This window comes from Aquarana catesbeiana, linkage group LG03 (genome assembly GCF_042186555.1).
Source record: "Aquarana catesbeiana isolate 2022-GZ linkage group LG03, ASM4218655v1, whole genome shotgun sequence".
Classification (NCBI taxonomy): Eukaryota; Metazoa; Chordata; class Amphibia; order Anura; family Ranidae; genus Aquarana; species Aquarana catesbeiana.
Window position 1 is genome coordinate 107,311,154 of NC_133326.1, and position 21,955 is coordinate 107,333,108.

Here is a 21,955-nt window from a genome sequence, read left to right on the forward strand (position 1 = left end):
ATCCTTTTTTTCCCACAAACAGAGCTTTCTTTTGGTGGTATTTGATCATCTCTGCAGTTTTTATTTTTTGCGCTATAAACAAAAGGACAGCATCAATTTAGAAAAAAACACAATATTTTTTTCTTTTTGCTATAATAAATATCCCAAATTAAAAAAAAACAAAAACAATTTTTTTCCTCAGTATTCTTCTACATATTTTTGGTAAAAAAAATTGCAAAAAGCGTATATTGATTGGTTTGCGCAAAAGTTATAGTGTCTACAAAATAGCACATAGATTTATGGCATTTTTATTATTATAATTTTTTTCTACTTGTAATGTCGGTGATCTGCGTTTTTTATCGGGACTGCGATATTGCGGCAGAAAAATTGGACAATTTTGACACATTTTTGAGACCATTGACAATTATACAACAATCAGTGCTGTAAAAATGCACTGATTACTGTATAAATGTCACTGGCAGGGAAGGGGTTAACACTAGGGGCGATCAAGGGGTTAACTGTGTTCCCTAGATGTGTTATAACTGTAGGGGGGATGGGACTGACTAGGGGAGGAGAGAGATCGGTGTTCATACTTAGTATGAACACACAATCTCTCTCCTCTCCCCTGAGAGAACCGGGATTTGTGTGTTTACACACACAGATCCCGGTTCTCACTCTGTCACGAGCGATCGCGGGTGCCCGGCGGTCATTGCGCCTGCCAGGCACTCGCATCAGCTCGGGGCTCACGCTGCGGGCACGCGTGCGCCTCCTACAGTGTCTTAAAGGGTCGATGTAGAGTTACGGTGGTTCGCCCAGGGGAGCCAACCTGCCACAGTACAACTGCGGCGGCTGGTCCTGAAGTGGTTAAGCATTAGTAAACCACCACTAAAATAAAAATAAAGTGCCCCCCCCCCCTCGGGGTTAAAGTGTTACTAAACCCACAACAGTAAGATCAGTCTGTAGTATATGCAATAAAGCATACTTGTTATACTCACTGTGGAATCTAATGCCGCGTACACACAATCGGACTTTACGGCATACTTGGTCCGGCGTACCGGATTTCGTCGGACAATTCGATCTTGTGTGGGCTCCAGCGGACTTTGTTTTCTCAAAAGTTTGACGGACTTAGATTTGAAACATGTTTCAAATCTATCCGACGGACTCGAGTCCGGTCGAAAAGTCCGCTCGTCTTTATGCTAGTCCGACGGACAAAAACCGACGCTAGGGCAGCTATTGGCTACTGGCTATGAACTTCCTTGTTTTAGTCTGGTCGTACGTCATCACGTACGAATCCGTCGGACTTTGGTTGATCGTGTGTAGGCAAGTCCGTTCATTTGGAAAGTCCGTCGTAAAGTCCGTCAAAGTCCGCCGGGCAAAGAATGCCGTAAAGTCCGGTCGTGTGTACGCGGCATAAGGGATTAATCCTCTGCATTGTGTAAAAAGGCTGTTTGATGCTGTCTTCTCTGATCCTCCCCTTCTTTTACTGTCCCCAATCCATTTGCTGATAGAACAGAGCCTTGGGAGCACTCTGCACATGCTCAGTTTGGTGTGTATTGCTAGAGTTTTTTTTTTTTTTTTATTTGGGGGGGGTGCATGTGATTAGCACAGGGCCAATCAGCACTGTCCAGACAGAGGATCAGGGATCCTGCTGCCTCATAGGACAGTTGGAGGAGAATGAAAACTCCTCCTACAAGCTTTAACCAGACACTGATAGAAGTCACAAGACTGCTATATACTGCTGATGAGAAAAGGTATTCAGCAGTTTATATTTACTAAACTAATTGCACTTCCATGTTCTGTGTATTGTGGTAGATATAGTGAATGCAGGGTCCTGGGTTTAGTAACACTTTAAGTCATAATGTACTAGTATGCACGACATACTAGCCCATTATGACAGACTTACTCATGAAGCAGATCCCTCTCACACAGCGCTGTCATGGATCTCCGGTGCTGCCATCTTCACCCAGTCTTTCTTCCAAGTTCGCAGGCTCTGGCTGTATGAATGGCCGGGGTCGCGGTGACTTCACTCCTACGCATGCATGTAGGAGCCCACGGCTCCGGCACAGAGCTCTGAAGGTACGGCAGGGGGATGCCATCGGGGATGACAACACTGGCAGCATCCCTTGTGAATATCTCCTAAACAGTGAAAGTTTAGGAGATATTCACTGTGCCTATGTGTAAGCCTTATTATAGTCTTACCTGCAGGTATAAGTTCAAAAGTGGAGTTTACCTTCACTTTAAAAACGGAACAAAATATTATAGCGCACACATACAAAAATGACATTTAAATCCTGCAAGGCTATTTAAAACACCTGAACATATTCAAAAATATAGGGATTTGGTCGCACCATATGGCTATTTAGTGCTTAAGTACCTCATTATCAGTGGGTCCTACAATATTTCATAGAATGAAAGATCCCACTTCTCAACCATGGGAGAAATACACTCCTCTTTATGGAAGAAATAAAGGACTCCTCCTATAAGGTGAGTATGGTGTGACCAAATCCCCAGATTTTTGAATATGTTCAGTTGTTTTAAATAGCCTTGCAGGATTTAAGTGTCATTTTTGTATGTGTGCGCTGTAATCTTTTGTTCTGTTTGTATGGTCTTATAGCAGCACCATCTTTAATGTAATGTATTTTTAGGGTGTGCCCCCCCAAGTCTTTGTTTACCTTCACTTTAAAACACTCCTCAAAACAATGCTTCAGGTTTGCAAAACTGCCGAATAAAGGACCTGCAGTATTTTTTCTGACACGTCACCACAATGTACTGTAGTGCACAATATTGGGGTACCATTGTTTACAAACAAGCCGGCATGAACTGTTTGAAATGTCACTGTGTCTCTTAAAGTGATTGTAAACCTTTGATTGCCAATTTTACATACAGGTAAGCCTAGGATAAGGTTTACCTATATGTAGTGGAAATATCTCCTAAACGTGCGCCGTTTAGGGGATATTTACCTTGCAGTGCGCCAATGATGTCATCGGTGCATGCGCTGTGAAGAAACGGACATCTGTGCCGTTTCTTCACTCACAAGTGCCGTGACTGACGGCTCCTGCACGCAGCAGCGGGAGTGACGTCACGCAGCTCCAGCCAGTCACAGAGCCAGAGCCGCGGACCCGGAAGGAAGACCGGGAGAAGATGGATGCGGGGACATCGCAGGCTTCGTTTGCAGGTAAATGTCACATAATGGGCTAGTATGCGATGCATACTAGCCCATTATGCTTTTACTTTGCAGTGGAAAAAAGCTTTAAGCTGGCCATACACTAGTAGAAATTTGTTAGAAAATATTTTAAGAACATTCCTTTGATTTTGTATTAGTTAGTGGGGTCAAATTGGCATTAGTTTTGAACTATAGTGATGAGAAAATTTGAAGGAGCAGTATAGAATTTTTTTCTCAAACAAATGAATTTTCTAACAGTGAATGCTGTTTTTGTTCAGGAAAGTATATTCACTCCAAAATTAAATGGGGGTCACCATTGTGACCTGCCCCCCTGCTTCTGGTGTCCCGTGTGGCCCCCCTGTACACCTGGATAGGAACCGATCCCTCCATGCAGCTGCTTAACCCAGTGTTTCTCAACTCCAGTCCTCAAGGCGCCCCAACAGGTCATGGTTTCAGGATTTCCCTCAGATGAAACGGCTGTGGTAATTACTAAGGCATTGAAACTGATCAAACCACCTGTGCAAAATAAAAGAGAGCCTGAAAACATGACCTGTTGGGGCGCCTTGAGGACTGGAGTTGAGAAACACTGGCTTAACCCTCCTCTCCCTCCCGCAGACATTCCTTCCAGCTCTGTTTCCAGCTCAGCAATCAATCCCTCTGCAGATCAGTCCTCTTACGGACACAGCAAGGGCATCGGATCGCTGATCAGGCTCAAGTAAGGTAACAAGTGGGCACTCTATACAGTCCCATCCAAGGCCACAGGTCTGTATGGCTTGGCTTTCTCCAGCAAAAGGCTCAGCTCTCACCAGAATTGCCCAGGAAAAGTTCTGTCTTTCCTCCTCTGTTGCATAGTGAATACTGGGTAGTGAAGTCCTCAGCCCAATGGCATCCATTTACTCATTGTGTGCAGTGCTCCTTCAAGGACTAGACATCCCAGTGATTGCATAGCAAATTCTCCTTCCTCCTGATTGACTCAAAGCTGCTGTTGCCAGGACGGTGGGGGATTTCACACAGCAGGGAAGTGAGGGGTGAGAGGAAAGCCCGCCAATCCGTTTATATGACAGCCCAGCCGGGGAGGAAGAGAGAAACAGAAGAAGGAAGCCAAGTCTCACACAGCCCACTCTTCACACACAGCCAGCAGCAGCACCCGGCTACACACAACTCTTGTTGTTGTTTTTTTTTAATTCTAGGTCTCCTTTTGTAAGCACTGATTTGGGTTTCTTTTGTTTTCATTTGTTTTCAGTTATGATTACATTGTTGAAGAATATCCATTTTGTTTTTAATATAAAAGCCATAACTATCTCTGATAGGGAATTTTAACATAAACCTGGAGTAAGTTTGTAGAATACAAAGAAATGCTGGAGTTTTATAGCAGGCACCTAGATGTCACATGTCACTTAGCTGGACAGATTATCAGAGTAAAGGGAACCCCTCCTTGATCTGGTGGTCCCATATTTATACAAGGATGTCCCATCAACTTTATACAAATAAAAGAAAATACAACTCATCTTCTTAGCTTTTGAAGTCCAACCAGATGAAACCCTACACCCTCTTAGCGAGACCTCATCCAGGCCAGTCTATAGCCTCAGCTTAGGTCACTACACATCATAAAATGGAATGTGTGGACAAAATGAATAGGTCAATTAATGCTTATTTAGCTGCACATTAGCTTTGTGAGCATTTGTGATGCTATACAGGTAGCATATTACTTTTGTGTGTGGTGTAGACATTTTGATGTGCGCTTCAGCAATTTACCAGAATGTTAATGTTGTTTTTTTTTCCTTTGCAGGACTCAGTGCATGAATGTCATTGGTATGATGGGTAAATTATGTAGTATGGGTAAAAACAATATACAAAAAATACTACCATTTATCAAAGAAAAAAATACTTTCATGACTGTAATCACCAGCCAATCACCCGCTGTAACAAACAAACTTAAAAACATTTCAGAGGCACCAAGTCCAGAAGTTGGCTTCACAAAAGCTCAGACGCCTCTGAAGCAAGCTATAACAGACATCTCCTTATCATCATCAGGTGAGAGCTATGTTTTTGTAGTCAGGTCTTTTTTTTTCAGTTTTGGATACAGTGTAGAGATATTAGAACACCTGTCACTTTTTATTGCTGTCTGTTCCCCCATTAGAGAGATTAACCCTCTATATGTCTGGTTTAATATTATCGCCAAAAGTGTCTATTGTGTGTACATAGGTATAACATACAAATATGAATGCACCCTACAATATACAGTATATATACACACACAGTATCTCACAAAAGTCAGTACACCCCTCACATTTTTGTAAATATTTTATTATATCTTTTCATGTGACAACACTGAAGAAATGACACTTTGTTACAATGTAAAGTAGTGAGTGTACAGCTTGTATAACAGTGTAAATTTACTGTCCCCTCAAAATAACTCAACACACAGCCATCAATGTCTAAACTGCTGGCAACAAAAGTGAGTACACCCCTAAGTGAAAATGTCCAATTTGGGCCCAAAGTGTCAATATTTTGTGTGGCCACCATTATTTTCCAGCACTGCCTTAACCTTCTTGGGCGTGGAGTATACCAGAGTTTCACAGGTTGCCACTGGAGTCCTCTTCTACTCCTCCATGACGACATCACGGAGCTGGTGGATGTTCGAGACCTTGCGCCCCTCCACCTTTGGTTTGAGGATGCCCCACAGATGCTCAATAGGGTTTAGGTCTGGAGACATGCTTGGCCAGTCCATCACCTATACCCTCAGCTTCTTTAGCAAGCCAGTGGTTGTCTTGGAGTTGTGTTTGGGGTCGTTATCATGTTAGAATACTGCCCTGCGGCCCAGTCTCCGGTGGGAGGGGATCATGCTCTGCTTCAGTATGTCACAGTACATGTTGGCATTCATGGTTCCCTCAATGAACTGTAGCTCCCCAGTGCTGGCAGCACTCATGCAGCCCCAGACTATGACAATCCCACCACCATGCTTGACTGTAGGCAAGACACACTTGTCTTTGTACCCCTCAGCTGGTTGCTGCCACACATGCTTGACACCATCTGAACCAAATAAGTTTATCTTGGTCTCAGATCACAGGACATGGTTCCAGTAATCCATGTCCTTAGTCTGCTTGTCTTGAGTAAACTGCAGGCTTTCTTGGGCATCATCTGCCATTCTGGGGAGATCTCAAACGTGCAGTTCATGCAAGACAGCCCAAGAATTTACAGGTACTGGAGGCTTTTTGCCAAGAGGAATGGGTAGCTTTACCATCTGAGAAGACAAAGAGCCTCATCCACAAATACCACAAAAGACTTCAAGCTCTCATTGATGTTAAAGGGGGCAAATACATGGTATTAAGAACTGGGGTATGTAAACTTTTGATCAGGATCATTTGGGTAGTTTCTGTTGTCATTATGATTTAAAAAGAGTAAACACAGTTGATTGATAATAAATGGCTTCAGCTAAACACTGGCCAATCATTAATTTGTTCGGCCAATCATTAATTTGTTTGGCAGAAGGCGGGACTCCCATATAAGCTGGGGTCACATGCTGGTTAGGGAGTTCCAGAGAGAGAGATCAGAGAAAGAGCCCCCCTGCGGGGAGGGTGCGAAGCGGAGCCCCCTATATGGGGAAGGGGGGGGACCAGGCCACGCGGAGGAGAGGAGTTAGAGACACCGCACAGCATGTTGTTGCTGGTGTCGCTGGGCGCCCCCTGCGGGGAGGGGAGCATGCCAGACCGGAGAGGAGGGATGGAGGAACCATCAGGAAGAAGTAGCAACTAAGCGGAAGAAGACTGGGCGATCGACCGTTTGTGAGTGGCACATGGACTGTTGATCAAGTGAGTGAAAGCCCAGGGGAGCAGTACTACCAGAGGCTGAGGGATGTTGGTACACAAGTCAGTGAGACAGGTGACAATGGCCTGTGACTTTTGGTTCAACAATGCCCTGGGAATCCAATCGGTCAGGCGGGAGGAATTATTCAGAGTAATGTCTTCTTTAGCCAAACTTGGAAGTACTGTACAGACAGGAAGTAGTGGTCAAAGCGCGGAGGTAGAGCTCCGAGCATAGAGATACAGATTGTTCTAAAAAGTTTTCCTATGAGAAATTATTCAGAAGGACTGTTCATTATCCACATTTGTTCTAAGTATTTGCATGGGAAGGCAAAGGAAAGATTATGAAGAAGTAAAAAGAGCATCTCAGAAAACCCTTTCCCTGTCCCAGTTCAAGTTATGTAAATAAAAGCAAGAGAAAAAGTACAATATGGACTGTTCTATTTCTATGGGCTCCCATGTGCTTGGTGGTGAATGTGATTTACAGATATTACACAAAAATAGCAGCTCCTACGCTCCTATGGGGGTAGTGCGATACATATACATATATATATATATATATATATATATATATATATATATATATATATATATATATATATATATATATATATATATATATATATATATATATATATATATATATATAGCAATGCAAGGGAGGGGGGGATGCAAAGTGTTCTCTGAATGTGCATGTGCCACACGCGTGACCTCCTGTGTTCCCTAAGTAGCAGAACAGCCGGGACACAGAAGCCAGTGGTAATCACATTAGTAGCAATGCCTACTACAAGGATTCCAGATTCCACGGGGATAGTCTAGGTATGGCACATACAATACTGTGAAAAAGTATTTGCCCCCTTTCAGATTTTTTATTTTTTGCATATTTGTCACTTAAATGACTCATCAAACAAATTTTATCATTACACAAAGATAACCCAAGTAAATACAAAATGCTGTTTTTAACTTATGGGTTAATTAGCTGTCCAAACCTGCTTGGTTTTATGTGAAAAAGTAATTGCCCCCTAAACCTAATAACTGATTTTGCCACCCTTGGCTGCAACAACTGCAATCAAGCGTTTGCGATAACTGGCAATGAGTTTTTTCACATTGCTGTGGAGCCATTTTGGCCCACTCTTTTTTGCAGAATTGTTTTAATTCAGTCACATTGGAGGATTTTCCAGCATGAACGGCCTGTGTAAGGTCATGATACAGCATCTCAATTGGATTTAAGTGTGGGTTTTGACTAGGCCACTCCAAAACCAAAATTTTGCTTTGTTTGAACCATTTGGAGATGGACCTGCTGTTTTGTTTTGGATCCTTGTCCTGCTGCATAACCCAAGTGCACTTGAGCTTGAGGTCACAAACTAATGGCTGGACATTCTCCTTTAGGATTTTCTGGCAGAGCTCAGAATTCAAAAGCAGCCCCAGACCATCACGCTACCACTACTATGTCTGGCTGTTGGTATGATCTTCTTGTTATGAAATGATGTATTAGTTTTATGCCAGTTGTAACGGGATGCACACCTTCCAAAAAGTTACATTTTTGTATCGTCAGTCCACAGAATATTTGCCAAAAAGTCTTGGGGATAATCAAGATGTTTTTTGGTAAATGTGAGATGAGCCTTTGTTTTCTTTTTGGTCAGCAGTGGCTTTGGCCTTAGAACTCTCCCATGGATGCCATTTTTGCCCAGTCTCTTTCTTATTGTTGAATCATGAACAATGATCTTACCTGAGGCAAGTGAGGCCTGCAGTTCTTTAGATGTTTTTTTTCTTTAGATGGGTTCTTTTATGACCTCCTGGTTGAGTCGTCATCATGCTCTTGGAGTAATTTTTGTAGGCTGGCCACTCCTGGGAAGGTTCACCGCTGTTGCAAGTTATCTCCATTTGTGGATAATGGCTCTCCCCGTGGTTCACTGGTGTTCCAAAGCCTTAGAAATGGCTTTGAGACCCTTCCCAGACCGATACATGTTTGTTTCTAATCTGTTCTTGATTTTTTTTCTTCAGATTGTGGCATGATGTGTGGCTTTTTTTGTGATCTGTTAGCATGCTTCACTTTGTCAGACAGCTTCTATTTATGTAATTTCTTGATGCAACAGGTCTGGCAGTGATCAGGCCTGGGCATGGCAAGTGAAATTTAACTCAGCTTTCCAAAATATTGTGGTTAATCACAATTCATGATTCAGCATGGGAGGGGGCATTTACTTTTTCACATAGGGCCAGGCAGGTTTGAACAGCTTTTTCCCTTAATAAATGAGATAATAATTTAAAAACTGCATCTTGGATTTACTCGGGTTATCTGTGTGTAATATTAAAATTTGTTTGGTGATCTGAATAATGTGAGAAATAAGCAAAAATAAAAATCAGGACGGGGCAAATACTTTTCACAGCACTGTATATAACTATGCTACATCGTCCATACCTAGAATTCACCTTCAAAGATTGTGATTGGGTTGTCTAAATCAGTGGGCGCCAACCTTTCAGTTCTCACAGCCCACCAAACTCTCAATTTTGAATCCTGCAGACCACTAACATAAATTTCACATGCCTTATACACACAATGCACCAGCATTCTGCCCCCCCCCCCCCCCACACACACACACACACACTCTGAACCACACTGCTGCCTTACACACAGATTCATCATTGGTTCTCAAATCCTTATCCAGCCATGTGCTCAAGCACTGTCCCCCATCCCATAGTCTGCTATCATCGCTGCCATTGGCATTCTCCTCCTTCACCTCCCGCTCTCTGCACTACTCCTGGATCCTCCCTCTGAGTTCACAGGGCCTGAAACTACAGAGGAGGCATCAGGTATCAATGCGCTCTGACAGCATTGACTGTCAACGCACATTGAGAACAACGCTGGAAACAACATGGGTGGTATACATCTGCCACAATGTTGATTTGCAGCAGAACCCCTGGGGACCACCAACATTTTCTCAAGGACCATCAGTGGTCCATGGACCATCGGTTGGTGACAGATGGTCTAAATAAACCTTCCTCTCCTTCATTATTTTAAAATGTTGTAATGCGTGATAGGTATCCACAATGCATGTTTTATTTCATTTTTTTTCCTTCTTAAAGTGGTTGAAAGTCAGAAGGCTTTTTATCCTAACGCATAGAAGATTAAGATTAAAAACCTTCAGTGTGCAACAGCCCCTCTAATACTTACCTGAACCCATCTCGATCTGGGGATGTCTCGGATGCCTGGGACTCCCCTCCTCATGGCTGAGACAGCAGCGCGGCACCATTGGCTCTTGCTGTCAATCAAATTCAGTTGGCCAATGAGGAGAGAGAAGGGGCGGGGCTGAACCGCAGCTCCGTGTCTGAATGGACTCACAGAGCAGCAGCTCAGGTGCTCCCATAGCAAGCTGCTTGGTATGGGGGCACTTGGGAGGAGGGACGGGCCAGGAGCGGCGCCGGCAAGGGACCCGAGAAGAGGAGGATCTGGGCTGCTCTGTGCAGAACCACTGCACAAAGCAGCTAAGTATAACATGTTTGTTACTTTTAAGAAAAAAAAAACAGACTTTAGTATCACTTTAATAGTAATATTGACCCTCTTGGATCAAAGGCTGAGGATTGCTAAAACTGGTGCAGCAGTGCATGGTAACCAATCAGATCCTAACTCCAGCTTGGCCATTTAAGCTCTGGAAAAAAAAAAAAAAAAACTGGAAGCTGACTGGTTTCTATGCAGAGCTGCATCAGATTTTGCAATCTCTAGTTTTAGTAAATGACACCCCCCCCCCCCCCCCAAGAGTGTTATTGCTGATAATTGTCATTGTTCAGGTTCATACATGCCCTAGAAACTGACAGTAAATCTCAGAATTTCTCAATCTCATCCCAGGAATATGGGAAATATCAGGTATTAGCACCAACACAGTTACGTAGGCCCAATGACTCATATTACTGTAACTATATTACTGCAATTACTCGGTATTTCAGAAAACATTACCTTGTTCTAACCTTGAATTATGTTATATCATTTTAGATGGCAAGCAAAGGCATTTGACTGTTGGTCCTGGAGTGAATAATGTAAGTTCTGAACCAGAAAATACCACAAGCTCGAAGAAAGACCAATATAATGCATTGGCCCCTAAAAACACACTACAAGGACGCTATCTAAATGTAACAACACAGGAGAAAAAGACCAATAAAACTGAGAAGATGCTGCTTACCCAACAAAATGACAACTTTCCAAAAGGAAATCTTAATGAGACACTCTTAAAAAATGATGTGAATGAAAACTCCACCAGGCGACAAAGGACCAAAGAAAAAGTACTTTCAGATTCAGAAACAGGTCTCCGAAATCCGTTTAGAGATGTCAGTTATTATAAACGTGTCAGTGAAATTAAAAGAAACTCACTGAAAAATCTACGTTTACAGCTGGCTAATTCAAGTAAACTGGCAATAAGCGGAGAGCAAATCAACGTAACACAAAGTGATGGAGAGGAAAAACGTAACCTCACATTATCAGAAGACAGAACACCAGAAACTATTATCAGAAAAAAAGCCACAGAGGAAACACCAAAGGTTAGCTTGGAGAATGAATTAAGTCCACTTCTGGATGTTTACAACCCAGAGGAAAAAGATAAAGATGGAGACATTATAAAAGAGGAGATAAAAGATGAGGAAACACATTTGGCAGACGCTAACAAGAAAGATTCTGAGAAATTACAGACTCGGAGAATAGAATATATTGACTAATAGGCTAATTAAATCTAATCTAACAAACATAATACAAATCTATGAACTGTCTTAATGAATAAAAAAATATTATTATTTAAAGCTGTAAACGATCTAATGGCAGAAATGAGTATATTATTTGCAATTTTTAAGAATGCAACAAGGAGAACATAATTATAAATCTGTCATTGGTGGAAGAAGTACAAACCATACTTAGTTCCACATAAAGTTTGCATAGAGGCATGTAGGCAGCTGGATCCTGGAGAAATCTTCACTGCAGGGATACCTTGTTCTCTTCCTGTCTCTGAACTTCCTGCGCTGCTGCTTAACAGCTTTGGGTCTTCAGCCAGAACAGCAGTACACAATGGTGTCCCCCCTAGGTTATTTCTTGCCCTCCATATGCTAAATTAGGCTGCTGGGCAGGGCAGCAGCAGCGGGCCCTGCAGGTGAGAGCCCAAACCCTGATCACTGTCCACTTGTTAGTCTTGTTGTCTCCAGCATCACACCATGTATCTGCACTGACAGTGCCGGATTACATTGACACCTCTACCTGCACTCAGAGCTCCTCGTTGCACTAACACTTCTACCTGTACGGATAGTTCCTGAAGGAAATCCATTAGGGGCACAGGGACGCTTTCCCCCATCCATGCGTCTGGCCCCCTAATCTACATGTGGAGCACCAGACGCATGGATTCAAATGGGGTTTATTTATTTTTTTGAAGAACGTGATTAGAGCCAGAGGTTCTAAGAGTCTTCCTCATTCTCCTCCCGGCCAATAAGGAAGCCCCTATTGGCCAGGGAGTCCTGGCCAATTGTGTCTCAGGACACACTTCCTGTTCTTGTGCAACCGGGAGGAGAATATCTCTCTGTGTGATCCCTGGCAGAATCGGTTAGAGCGGCCCCGGCCCTTCCTTCCCCCTGCCTCCATAAGGTAAGGCATCCACCATCCGTCTCCTGCTTGGATGTTGGTTTGTGCCGTCTCCTGAAAAATTTTGAGCACCAGCCAACACTGGAACCAAATATACGTAAGCGGCTCCTCCGGGGGTAGCGCTAAATTTATATATACTTATTTCATCATTTCAGTGGTATGGTTTAGTGATGAAAATTATTATTGCCCCCCCCCCCCCCCCCCCCCCCAGTTTTGACTGTGGTATCTTATGTGCTCCCCCTATGTATTGTTCTAGAGTTGCCACTGGCAGTACAAATGGTCCCTTCCTTCCATCTTCTCCACTGATAAAAGTTATATCATTGATTACACTGCTTGTAACTGTAACATATCTGTAAATAGCAGATGACCAGTACAAAGATTCGCTCCCTCATTCACAGGTAGTATTACAGGCATGGTAGTCAATTAAATAATTTTTCTAATTGAACGAGGAGGGAGGGGGCGTGTCCCTGTTGGACATTCTGTACTGCCGTTGTCTAAAAACCTAAGCTGTTAACCACTGCAGCGCTGTGGATGGGATGCCAATCCTCTTCCTGTATCTGAAGATTTCTCTAAGATCCAGGTGCTTGCACAAGGTAGGGCATACTTCATTATTGGTAAGTGATGAGACTAAGCTAGCGGTCACACCGGGTACAATTTAAAGTAATGCGATTTAAAGCCTGGCTTCAACACTACTTCTGTGAGATTTGTAACAATTTGATACGACTTCAGTGTTACTTCAGTGAGAGTGGCTGTCCATGTCACGAGTAACAGTGATGTTATTAACAAAAGTTTAACTAGCAAAGGGTTAATATTTAACTTCTTTCAGGGCTCAAGTAATGCTGATATAGACACAGGTACGAATTGCAGCACGATTTACATTATAGTCTATGGCAGTGAAATCGTGCTGAAGTCCTGAAAAAGTAATACATGAACTACTTCTTAAATTGTATTACTTGAAATCATACTTATTAAGACACTGCCCTAGAAACACATTAGATGCTACTTCAGGTATGATTTGTAAATCACTTGTCCTACCTGAAGTCGTATCGGTGTGACCGAAGGGTAAGCTGTATCGGCCCCTTCCCGCAAATCGCCGTAGGTGTACGTCGGCTCCTTTAAGGAGCCGTAGCAGGCGCGCGCCCGCTGTATGGCAGGGGACCCAATGTCGGCTGGCCATCTGCGATTGCAGGCAGGAGAGCCAGAACAGGGATCTGTCCATGTAAACGGACAGATCCCCGTTCTGACAGCGGAGTTAGAAACAGGTCTGCTGTTCCTAGTGATTAGGAACAGCGATCTTTCTCCTCCTCTGGTCAGCCCAGCCCCCATACACTTAGAAACACTTACAGGGAAGACACTTAACTCCTTGATCGCCCCCTAGTGTTAACCCTTTCCCTGCCAGTGACATTTATACAGTAATCAGTGGGTATTTGATCGCTGTATAAATGTCAATGGTCCCAAAAAAAGTCAAAAGTGTCCAATCTGTCCGCCGCAATGTCGCAGTCCCGCTAAAAATTGCAGATCACCGCCATTACTAGTAAAAAAATAAATAAATAATAAAAATGCCATAAATATGTCCCCTATTTTGTAGATGCTATAACTTTTGCGCAAACCAATCAATATATGCTTATTGCGATTTTTTTTTACCAAACATATGTAGAAGAATACATATTGGCCTAAACTGATGAAGAAATTTGTTTTTTTACAGTTTTTTTGGGGATATTTTCTATAGCAAGAAGTTAAAAATATAATTTTTTTCTCCTAATTGGCGTTTTGTTTTTGTTTAATGCGCAAAAAATAAAAACTGCAGAAGTGTATAAATACCACCAAAAGAAAGCTCTATTTATGGGGAAAAAAGGATATCAATTTTGTTTGGATACAGCATCGAACGACCGCGCAATTGTCAGTTAAAGTGGTGCAGTGCCGTATCGCAAAAAATGGCCTGTCATTAAGGGGGCAAATCTTCCCGTCTGTAAGTGATTAAAGAGGAATTTCACCTGTACACAAATCCTCTCCTGTCACTCCTCTTCCATCTAGAACTATAATGTGACCATGTGGACATGCTGCAAGTTCCCAAATACCAGAGGCTAGCATTATGTCTGCACATTGAGCAGATATTGTGACACACATGCACCCCTCGCTAAAACAGTGTCTCCTTGCCTAGTTGACGTAAGGACCTCTGCTGCCTTCTGGGATGTCCACTTCACACATTCCAGGAGGCAGCAGGGGTCCCTAAGTAGTTATTACCTAAAAGAAGCAGGATGTGTTGTGCTGCAGAACAAAAAAAGCTACAGAATGTTTCTGAAAATAATGAAACGTTTTGTTGTTGTGTAAGAGGGAGGGGGAGAACAGGAGAGAAAATGTTCTTTTAATGAGTAAGGGTCCATTTTATGGGCCTAGGTATACAAGAGAACAATGGTCTGAACACTATCAGGTCCCACCACATGAGTCTTAATAAAAGGTGCATTTTTTGTTTATATAGTCTACAGCAATTTGGTTTGGTGCAATGAGACGCTGCACACACTAAACACAGCTATATTTAAGCTGAGCTGAGTAAATCTTCCAACCTGTCACCTGGGGGCACTGGAGGGACATTAGAAAGCTGTTAAGTCTTTATGTATGAGCCTTGATACAATGAGAAAAGATGCAGCAGGATTCATAGGAGTAAGTACTCAATGCAAGAACTTTGGGACTTTTAGGTGTCATTCACACATGTTGATTAATAAAAACCCAATATAAGGACACTGAGAAAACAAAAGTCTTGTACGACCAATTGCCTTGGTTTGCATTTCATAAAAATGAAGCACGTCTGCTGCATTTTTCTGCCATGCAATGTACAAAAATGTGTTACAATGCATGGCAGTGAGTTGCATTGTGCTATTGTGCTTGAAAGACGTTTTTAACTTCTAAAGGGTAAACATTGCGACGTGCTGTAATCATGCTTCCCAAAGCACATTATAATAATTGTCCACTGGTGTGAATTAGCCTTAAGGTGGACCTTAGCCCAAAAGACATAAATAGGTCAAAATATAACTTAATCTGGACGTCTCATTGAATTAATATGTTGATGTATGTTGCGGGAAGACTTTTATCTTTCACCTTCGAGTGATTTTTATTACAAAGATTACTTATTCATTATTGTGACTGCTGTGGAAATGGTAACTAGTCTGTAACCAATAAAATGAGCTTGGCATGTCCTGACCACTTATGTTAGTTTCTGATGTTGTTGGATGGCACTGTCCATCCAGTTGCTGCAGCACCCATTATACAATATCCAACTATTGCATGTGGACAGACCAGAATATCTTTCCTTGGAGTTTCCCCTGAATCTACATAATGAAAATTTGCTGAAATGTTATACATATTACACACAACCTGCAACTGGTAGCTGCTTTCAAAAATATACTACCAAATTACCAAATGTAATTACCAAAATTTTTGGGACAGCTGCCTTTACACGCACAACTTTATTAACATTTCACTCTTAGTCTGTAGGGTTCAATATTATAATATATTGCAGCTATAACAGCTTCAACTCTTCTGGGAAGGCTGTCCACAAGGTTTAGGAGTATGTCTATGGGAAGGTTTTTTCATTCTTCCAGAAGAGCATTTGTGAGGGTGTTCCATCGGTTTAAGGTCAAGACTGTGTGGTCAGGCCAGTCAAGTTCCTCCACCCAAAACTCGCTCCCCCATGTCTTTATGTCTTCAGGCATTGGGTTTGGCCCCTTAGTTCTAGTGAAGGGAACTCTTAAGGCTCCAGCATACCATGACATTTTGGACGTTTTCATGCTCCCAAATTTATGGGAACAGTTTGGGGATGGTCCCTTCCAGTTCTAACATGACTGCACACTAGTGCACAAACAAGGTCCATAAAGTAATAAATAAATACCTTATTTGGTCAGAATTCAACATTTTGGTTTTCAGCTAAATATCAGTTCCGGCGACAAAGGTTACTAGGGGAAACAGAGAGCTAGAATCTCCGCAGTGGGGGCAGAGACATTAAAAACTTGATAGGTTTGCTAACCCTACCCTACCCAAAAAAAATGTAGATATACATTAAAGTGACCCTATCACCACAGAGCTACATAAAATAAGGCCAACATTGTAATTGATAATTACCTATTCGGCAGGGGCAGCCCGTCTATTAAGGGCACACGGCGCCGCCCCCTCTCTCCAGCAGTGTTAATTTTGTCGACGAAAACATTTTAGTCGACTAACTTAATACCATTTTAGTCGACTAAAGTACGACTAAAACTAAAACACTTGAGATGACTAAAATACGACTAAAACTAAAATGGCTTTTTAGTCAAAAGACTAAAATGGGACTAAAACTAAAATGCCATTTTAGTCAAAAGACTAAAACTAAATTTGACGTCAAAATTAACACTGGTCTGTAGTACATGTTCATACCTCAATACCATAAATAACATTTGATTTTTCAGTCCAGCAATATGACCCCTTTCACACTGAGGCGCTTTGCAGGCGCTATAGTGTTAAAAATAGCACCTGCAAAGCACCCTGAAACAGCGGCTCCATTCACTCCAGTGTGAAAGCCCGAGGGCTTTCACACAGGAGCGGTGCGCTGGCAGGGTGTCAGAAAAAGTCCTGCCAGCAGCTTCTTTGGAGCGCATTAGGAGCGGTGAACTCACCACTCCTAAAGTGCCCCTGCCCATTGAAATCAATGGGCAGCGCCGCTGAACCGCCCGCAAAGCGCCGCTGTAGCAGCGCTTTGCAGGCGGTTTTAACTCTTTTTCGGCCGCTAGCGGGGGTTAAAAGCACCCCGCTAGTGGCCGACTAGTGCCGCAAAAACAATGGTAAAGCGCCACTAAAAATAGCGTTGTTTTACCGCCAACGCTCCGGTAAAAGATACAACTATGTTGGTGTCCCTTGTTAATTTGACATTGTATTTTTAAAATGTACCTGCCTACTCACAAACAAACTGTCCTTTTTGAAGTAAAACACATACCCTGTTTCCCCGAAAATAAGACCTAGCGTGATTGTCGGTGATGGCTGCAATAAAAGCCCTACCCCCCAAATAAGCCCTAGTTAAAGTCCTTGTAGGGCTTATTTTCAGGGAAACAGGGTAGGGCTTATTTGGGGGGTCGGGCTTATATTGCAGCCATCACTGACAATCATGCTAGGTCTTATTTTCGGGGAAACAGGTAGCCAAGTATTTGTCAAAAAAAAAAATTAGAAATTTAATAGGGGTCATAACAAAATAAAGAGGAAGGCAATGCTGGAGAAACAGTTGGAATTGGTGAAGCCTTTGTACTCCAGGGCAGACATCAATTATTTAACTGTCAAAACTGGTAAGCTGAGGAGTCCATTTAATAGGGAGCACAATACGGTCCAGAACTCAGAGGGATCGGGAGCAGCAGATGACATATATGTCCCGAGGCTGTGGTCTTACAAAAGCCTGTGTTTTTTGCCAGACCACACCAAACCCAGGCCATCACTCTCAACACTTTCTTCCATGCTTCCTTCCATAATGCTGTGGTGGGTTGGGTGGATGTGGTGTTGGTGATGTTGCTGGAGGTGGTGGAGGAGTATGGTCCAATTCACGCAGGTGGGTTTGAGTTGTTAGTTCGCCCCTCGTCCCCTTGTTTAGGGCCCTCAGAATGATTTCCTCACAGATCGTGCATTAGCCCTCCTCCATGTGTTTAAGCTTGCTTACTGTGACACAGCCAAATGCCTCGTGACCACCAGGGGTCGTGTTAAGTGCTGCAGTAGCCTGGCGAAGGAAAACAGTTGTGGACTCCTCCAGGTTCCTCGCCTTCCTGGTCCTTTTGGCTGGAGGGCGGAGGGGAGGAACCTGGGATTCCGTCAGGCTGCTTGCCACGGCCACCTCCTGGCTGAGACTTTCCTGTGTATGAAAATGGTACATACCTACTGCTACTACTGTCTATTGATATGTAAACCACATTGTTAAATCAGAAATTAGTGATCACTAACATCTAGTTAACATCATTCAATTTTCGACAAGAAATATGCTCAACAATGCTATACCTGGGTCAAGCTAGGCTCCTCCACATCTTCCTGGGTGGAAGGCCCAGGTTGGACTTTAGGAGCGTCAGCTGATGTGGAAGGAAGTGTTGAAGGAAGTGTAGATAGTGATGGCCTGGGTTCCATCTGGTCTGACAAAAAACACAGTCTGTTGTAGTACCACAGCCTGGGTACATATACGTCATCTGGTGCTGCTCCGAATCTCATGGAATCCTGGACCTTCTTGCGCTCCATATTATATGTGCTCCTTAGGCTGCATTCAAATAGTTGATGTCTGCTGTGGGATACACCGGCTTCACCAATCCCAACAGTTTATCCAGCGCTGCCTTCCTCTTTTGCTTGTTCGAGTAGTCCCTACCTTAGACTTGCCAGAAACGTGGCAGCTCCCTGTACATGTCTAGGAATTTGGGCAGGAAGTCTGGGATGGGAATTTATCCACTATTTTAGCTGCAAGACACAACACAAGACAAACCCTAATGTCAGGCTAAACTCTCCTAATCTTGTCCCAATATAGGCCTCAATCTATAAGCAGTATAGGCCACTAACCACTGATGCCCCAAGTTACAATTGTACCTTCGTTTGCACAATCAGCGCTTATGATCCTCCGTCCTCCGCTCACAGATTGTACGTATGACGCCCGTTTGTTATGCTTTATATACACTGTGCATGCATCAAACTCCACCCCTGTTCTTCTTTCTAGTGTATTCCCCGCCTCTTCTCTTTTGGGGCAGTGGGAGAGCACATGGCAGAGACACAGCAGGTGTGTGCTGTTATCAGCAACGATGAGGAAAGCCCGGAGCAAGGCAGTTCCAGATCCAGCAGGAGATATAAGGCCTCAAATATGTCCTTTGAAGAGATGGTGGAGATGGTGGACATCCTGAAGAGGGCAGACTATGATGGGAAGTATGGACCGTACAGAAACCCAAATGTGAGAAAGGCCAAGATCATGACTAAAGTTGTGAGAAGTCTGCACAGGACTTTTGGGGTATGATGATCCAAGGAGCAATTGAGGAAACACTGGTCAGACCTGAAATTGAGGGAGCAGGATTAGTATAGAAGAATCAGGAAAGTGCTGCAAAAAAGTATTTGTCGTATGTTCCTTTTATTACTTTCATGCTGGTACATGTGCTTATCTTTAATGTTGTACAGTTTAAAATGCCAAGTTTGAGGTTCGTGGGCACAGTAATCGTTCGTATTAAACATTGTTCGTTCAACCACTAATACAACGTTTTTGGCAGATGCAGGTTAACTACATTTGTTCATGCCTATTTGGATTAAAAGAAGTTTATTACATTGTTGTCTAGATGTGTTTGAAACTATACTGAAATGCCAACTTGATTCAGTGTAAGGAGAGGACACTCAGCAGCTGTTTACACATCTGGATGCAGAAGCACTAGTGTGGGACACCATAACAACCTTTTTAAGGTGTTCAACGCAGGTGTTCCAGTGGATACTAGGGGTCTCTCCATGTGTGAAACCTGGACAAAACAGGTAAGTATTCCAGCTTTGGAAAGGGAAAAAATAATGTCTTCAGCTTGGAACTCTGCCAAAACAGACAATTGGACGACACTTCCAAGCAATGTTTGATATTACTATTTCTCGCCTCAAATATCTGTCTGCTAAGTATACCTTTTTTGTATTCACATAGGGGAGAAAAGAATCGGGACATCTGAGGACACAAGGTACCCCGCACTCCTGAAGAAGGGGAACTCAGCACACAACCTAAGGATGTGGATGCAGAACCTGAGGATGTGGATGCAGAGGTTCAGGAAGTGGTTGAAATGGTGTCCACAACAGGTCAGTGTCTGAAACCACAGCTTCAGGTAAAAGATGGATGCCTACATATTTATAATACATGGTGTGTTTTTTTTATTTTTAGGTGATGTGGATGTTGTGGAAGAAGAAACTCACTTCAGCAGTGCAAGTGCACAAGTCCTCATCAGTGAGATCATGGTGTGCAATCGGGATTTAGAAAAGCTGAAGCAAAATATCAATGATGTTCAAAAAAGACTGAGCAACATCATTGATGTTTTATGCAAACTCTAACCAGAAAAAATGAAAATTTTGTTGTTATTGTTGTACCCTTTTTAAAAGTTTTAAAGTAATTGCAAAGCCAAATTTTGAAGATGCACACAGTGTGTCAACATGTGCTATCTGCCATCATGGGATATTAATGTACGCGTTTTAAGGGTGCCACCCCTTCCTCGAAAATAAAGTAGGTGAGAGGAAGAAGTTGCACTCCCGAAACACGTCCATTGATCCCCCATGATGGGAGCTAGCACATGTTGACACACTGTGGCTTATTTCAAAAAAGCAAAACCACTTTGCACTACAAGTGCAATGCAAGTGCACTTGAAAGTGCACTTGTAGGGCAAAGTGGATTGTCCTTTCTAAAAAAAGGTCCAGTGTGTCAACTTGTGCTAGCTCACATTGATATCCCATGATGGCAGATAGCACATGTTGACACACTGTGTGTTTTGTGGCTTTAGAAAAATAAATGTAGGGAAAAGACACACATTTTAGGCATGGGATCATGAGGGAAATCCACATTTTGTCCCAATTTGTGCACATCTTCAAAATTTGGCTTTTACAGGAGTGAGATCACCCCATCTGATGAAGGCAAAATCAACACAGTTTTGACATACTAATGTCTCATATGGCCTTCACTTTATCAAAGTTGAACTTTGTAAGTTCCTGAGTTGGGGATGTGTATGTTATGGTTTTAAACATGCCTGTTTAGCCACAAAAAAGGCTATATACTATCAAACATACATGTTATACACCAAAGATGTTGGTTTGTTAAAAAACCCTTTTATAACATGAATGTGCTTGGAGTAAAATGTTTTATACCCAACAATGTGTGGCTTCTTCTTCTGATGCTCAATACCAGTTTTTTAGTAAGTTGGTGTAGTTACAGTGACAATGTGGGTTATTTACTAACGGCAAATCCACTTTGCACTACAAGTGTACTTTCAAAGTGGATTTGTGGATTTGCCTTTAGTAAATAACCCCCACTGTGCTGTAAAATTTGCCAAAATCAGGCCATTTTAGGGACTCCAAGCAATTAATTCATGGAGTTGAAAAGGATGAATATTCTTATCATTAATGCATTACATACATTAACTACAAAAACATTGTGTGTGTGTGTGTAGCAGACCCACAGCACAGCATAATAGTTAGCTGAAGAAGAGATTGTCATCTCATGTATCAAATAAGTTACGTTTACACTATTGAAGAAAATGGCCAAAAATAAAAGGCCATTGGAGAACCTAGGAGGCAGATAAGAAACACAAGCAATAAATCGAATGAAATATGAGTTTAGTTTAAAAATAATGTATTTTAAAGAGATTCCAGATTCTCTGGTATATCAATTGCCCCCCTATCCACGAAGTACTCCAC

The 21,955-nt window shown here is 42.6% G+C and overlaps 1 protein-coding gene across 3 annotated transcripts in view; it reads left to right on the top strand.

Annotated features, from left to right (window-relative positions):
* The window catches only part of LOC141131533 (Golgi membrane protein 1-like), a 56,782-nt gene extending 45,044 nt beyond the window's left edge, over window positions 1-11,738 (top strand). For all 3 annotated transcript variants that reach the window (XM_073618906.1, XM_073618908.1, XM_073618907.1), the window contains exons 6-7: window positions 4,932-5,176; window positions 10,934-11,738. In XM_073618906.1, coding sequence (XP_073475007.1) covers window positions 4,932-5,176; window positions 10,934-11,649 — 961 coding nt within the window. In that variant the 3' untranslated portion in view covers window positions 11,650-11,738. The remainder of the gene's footprint in view (window positions 1-4,931; window positions 5,177-10,933) is intronic.
* The last annotated feature ends 10,217 nt before the right edge of the window (window positions 11,739-21,955 follow it).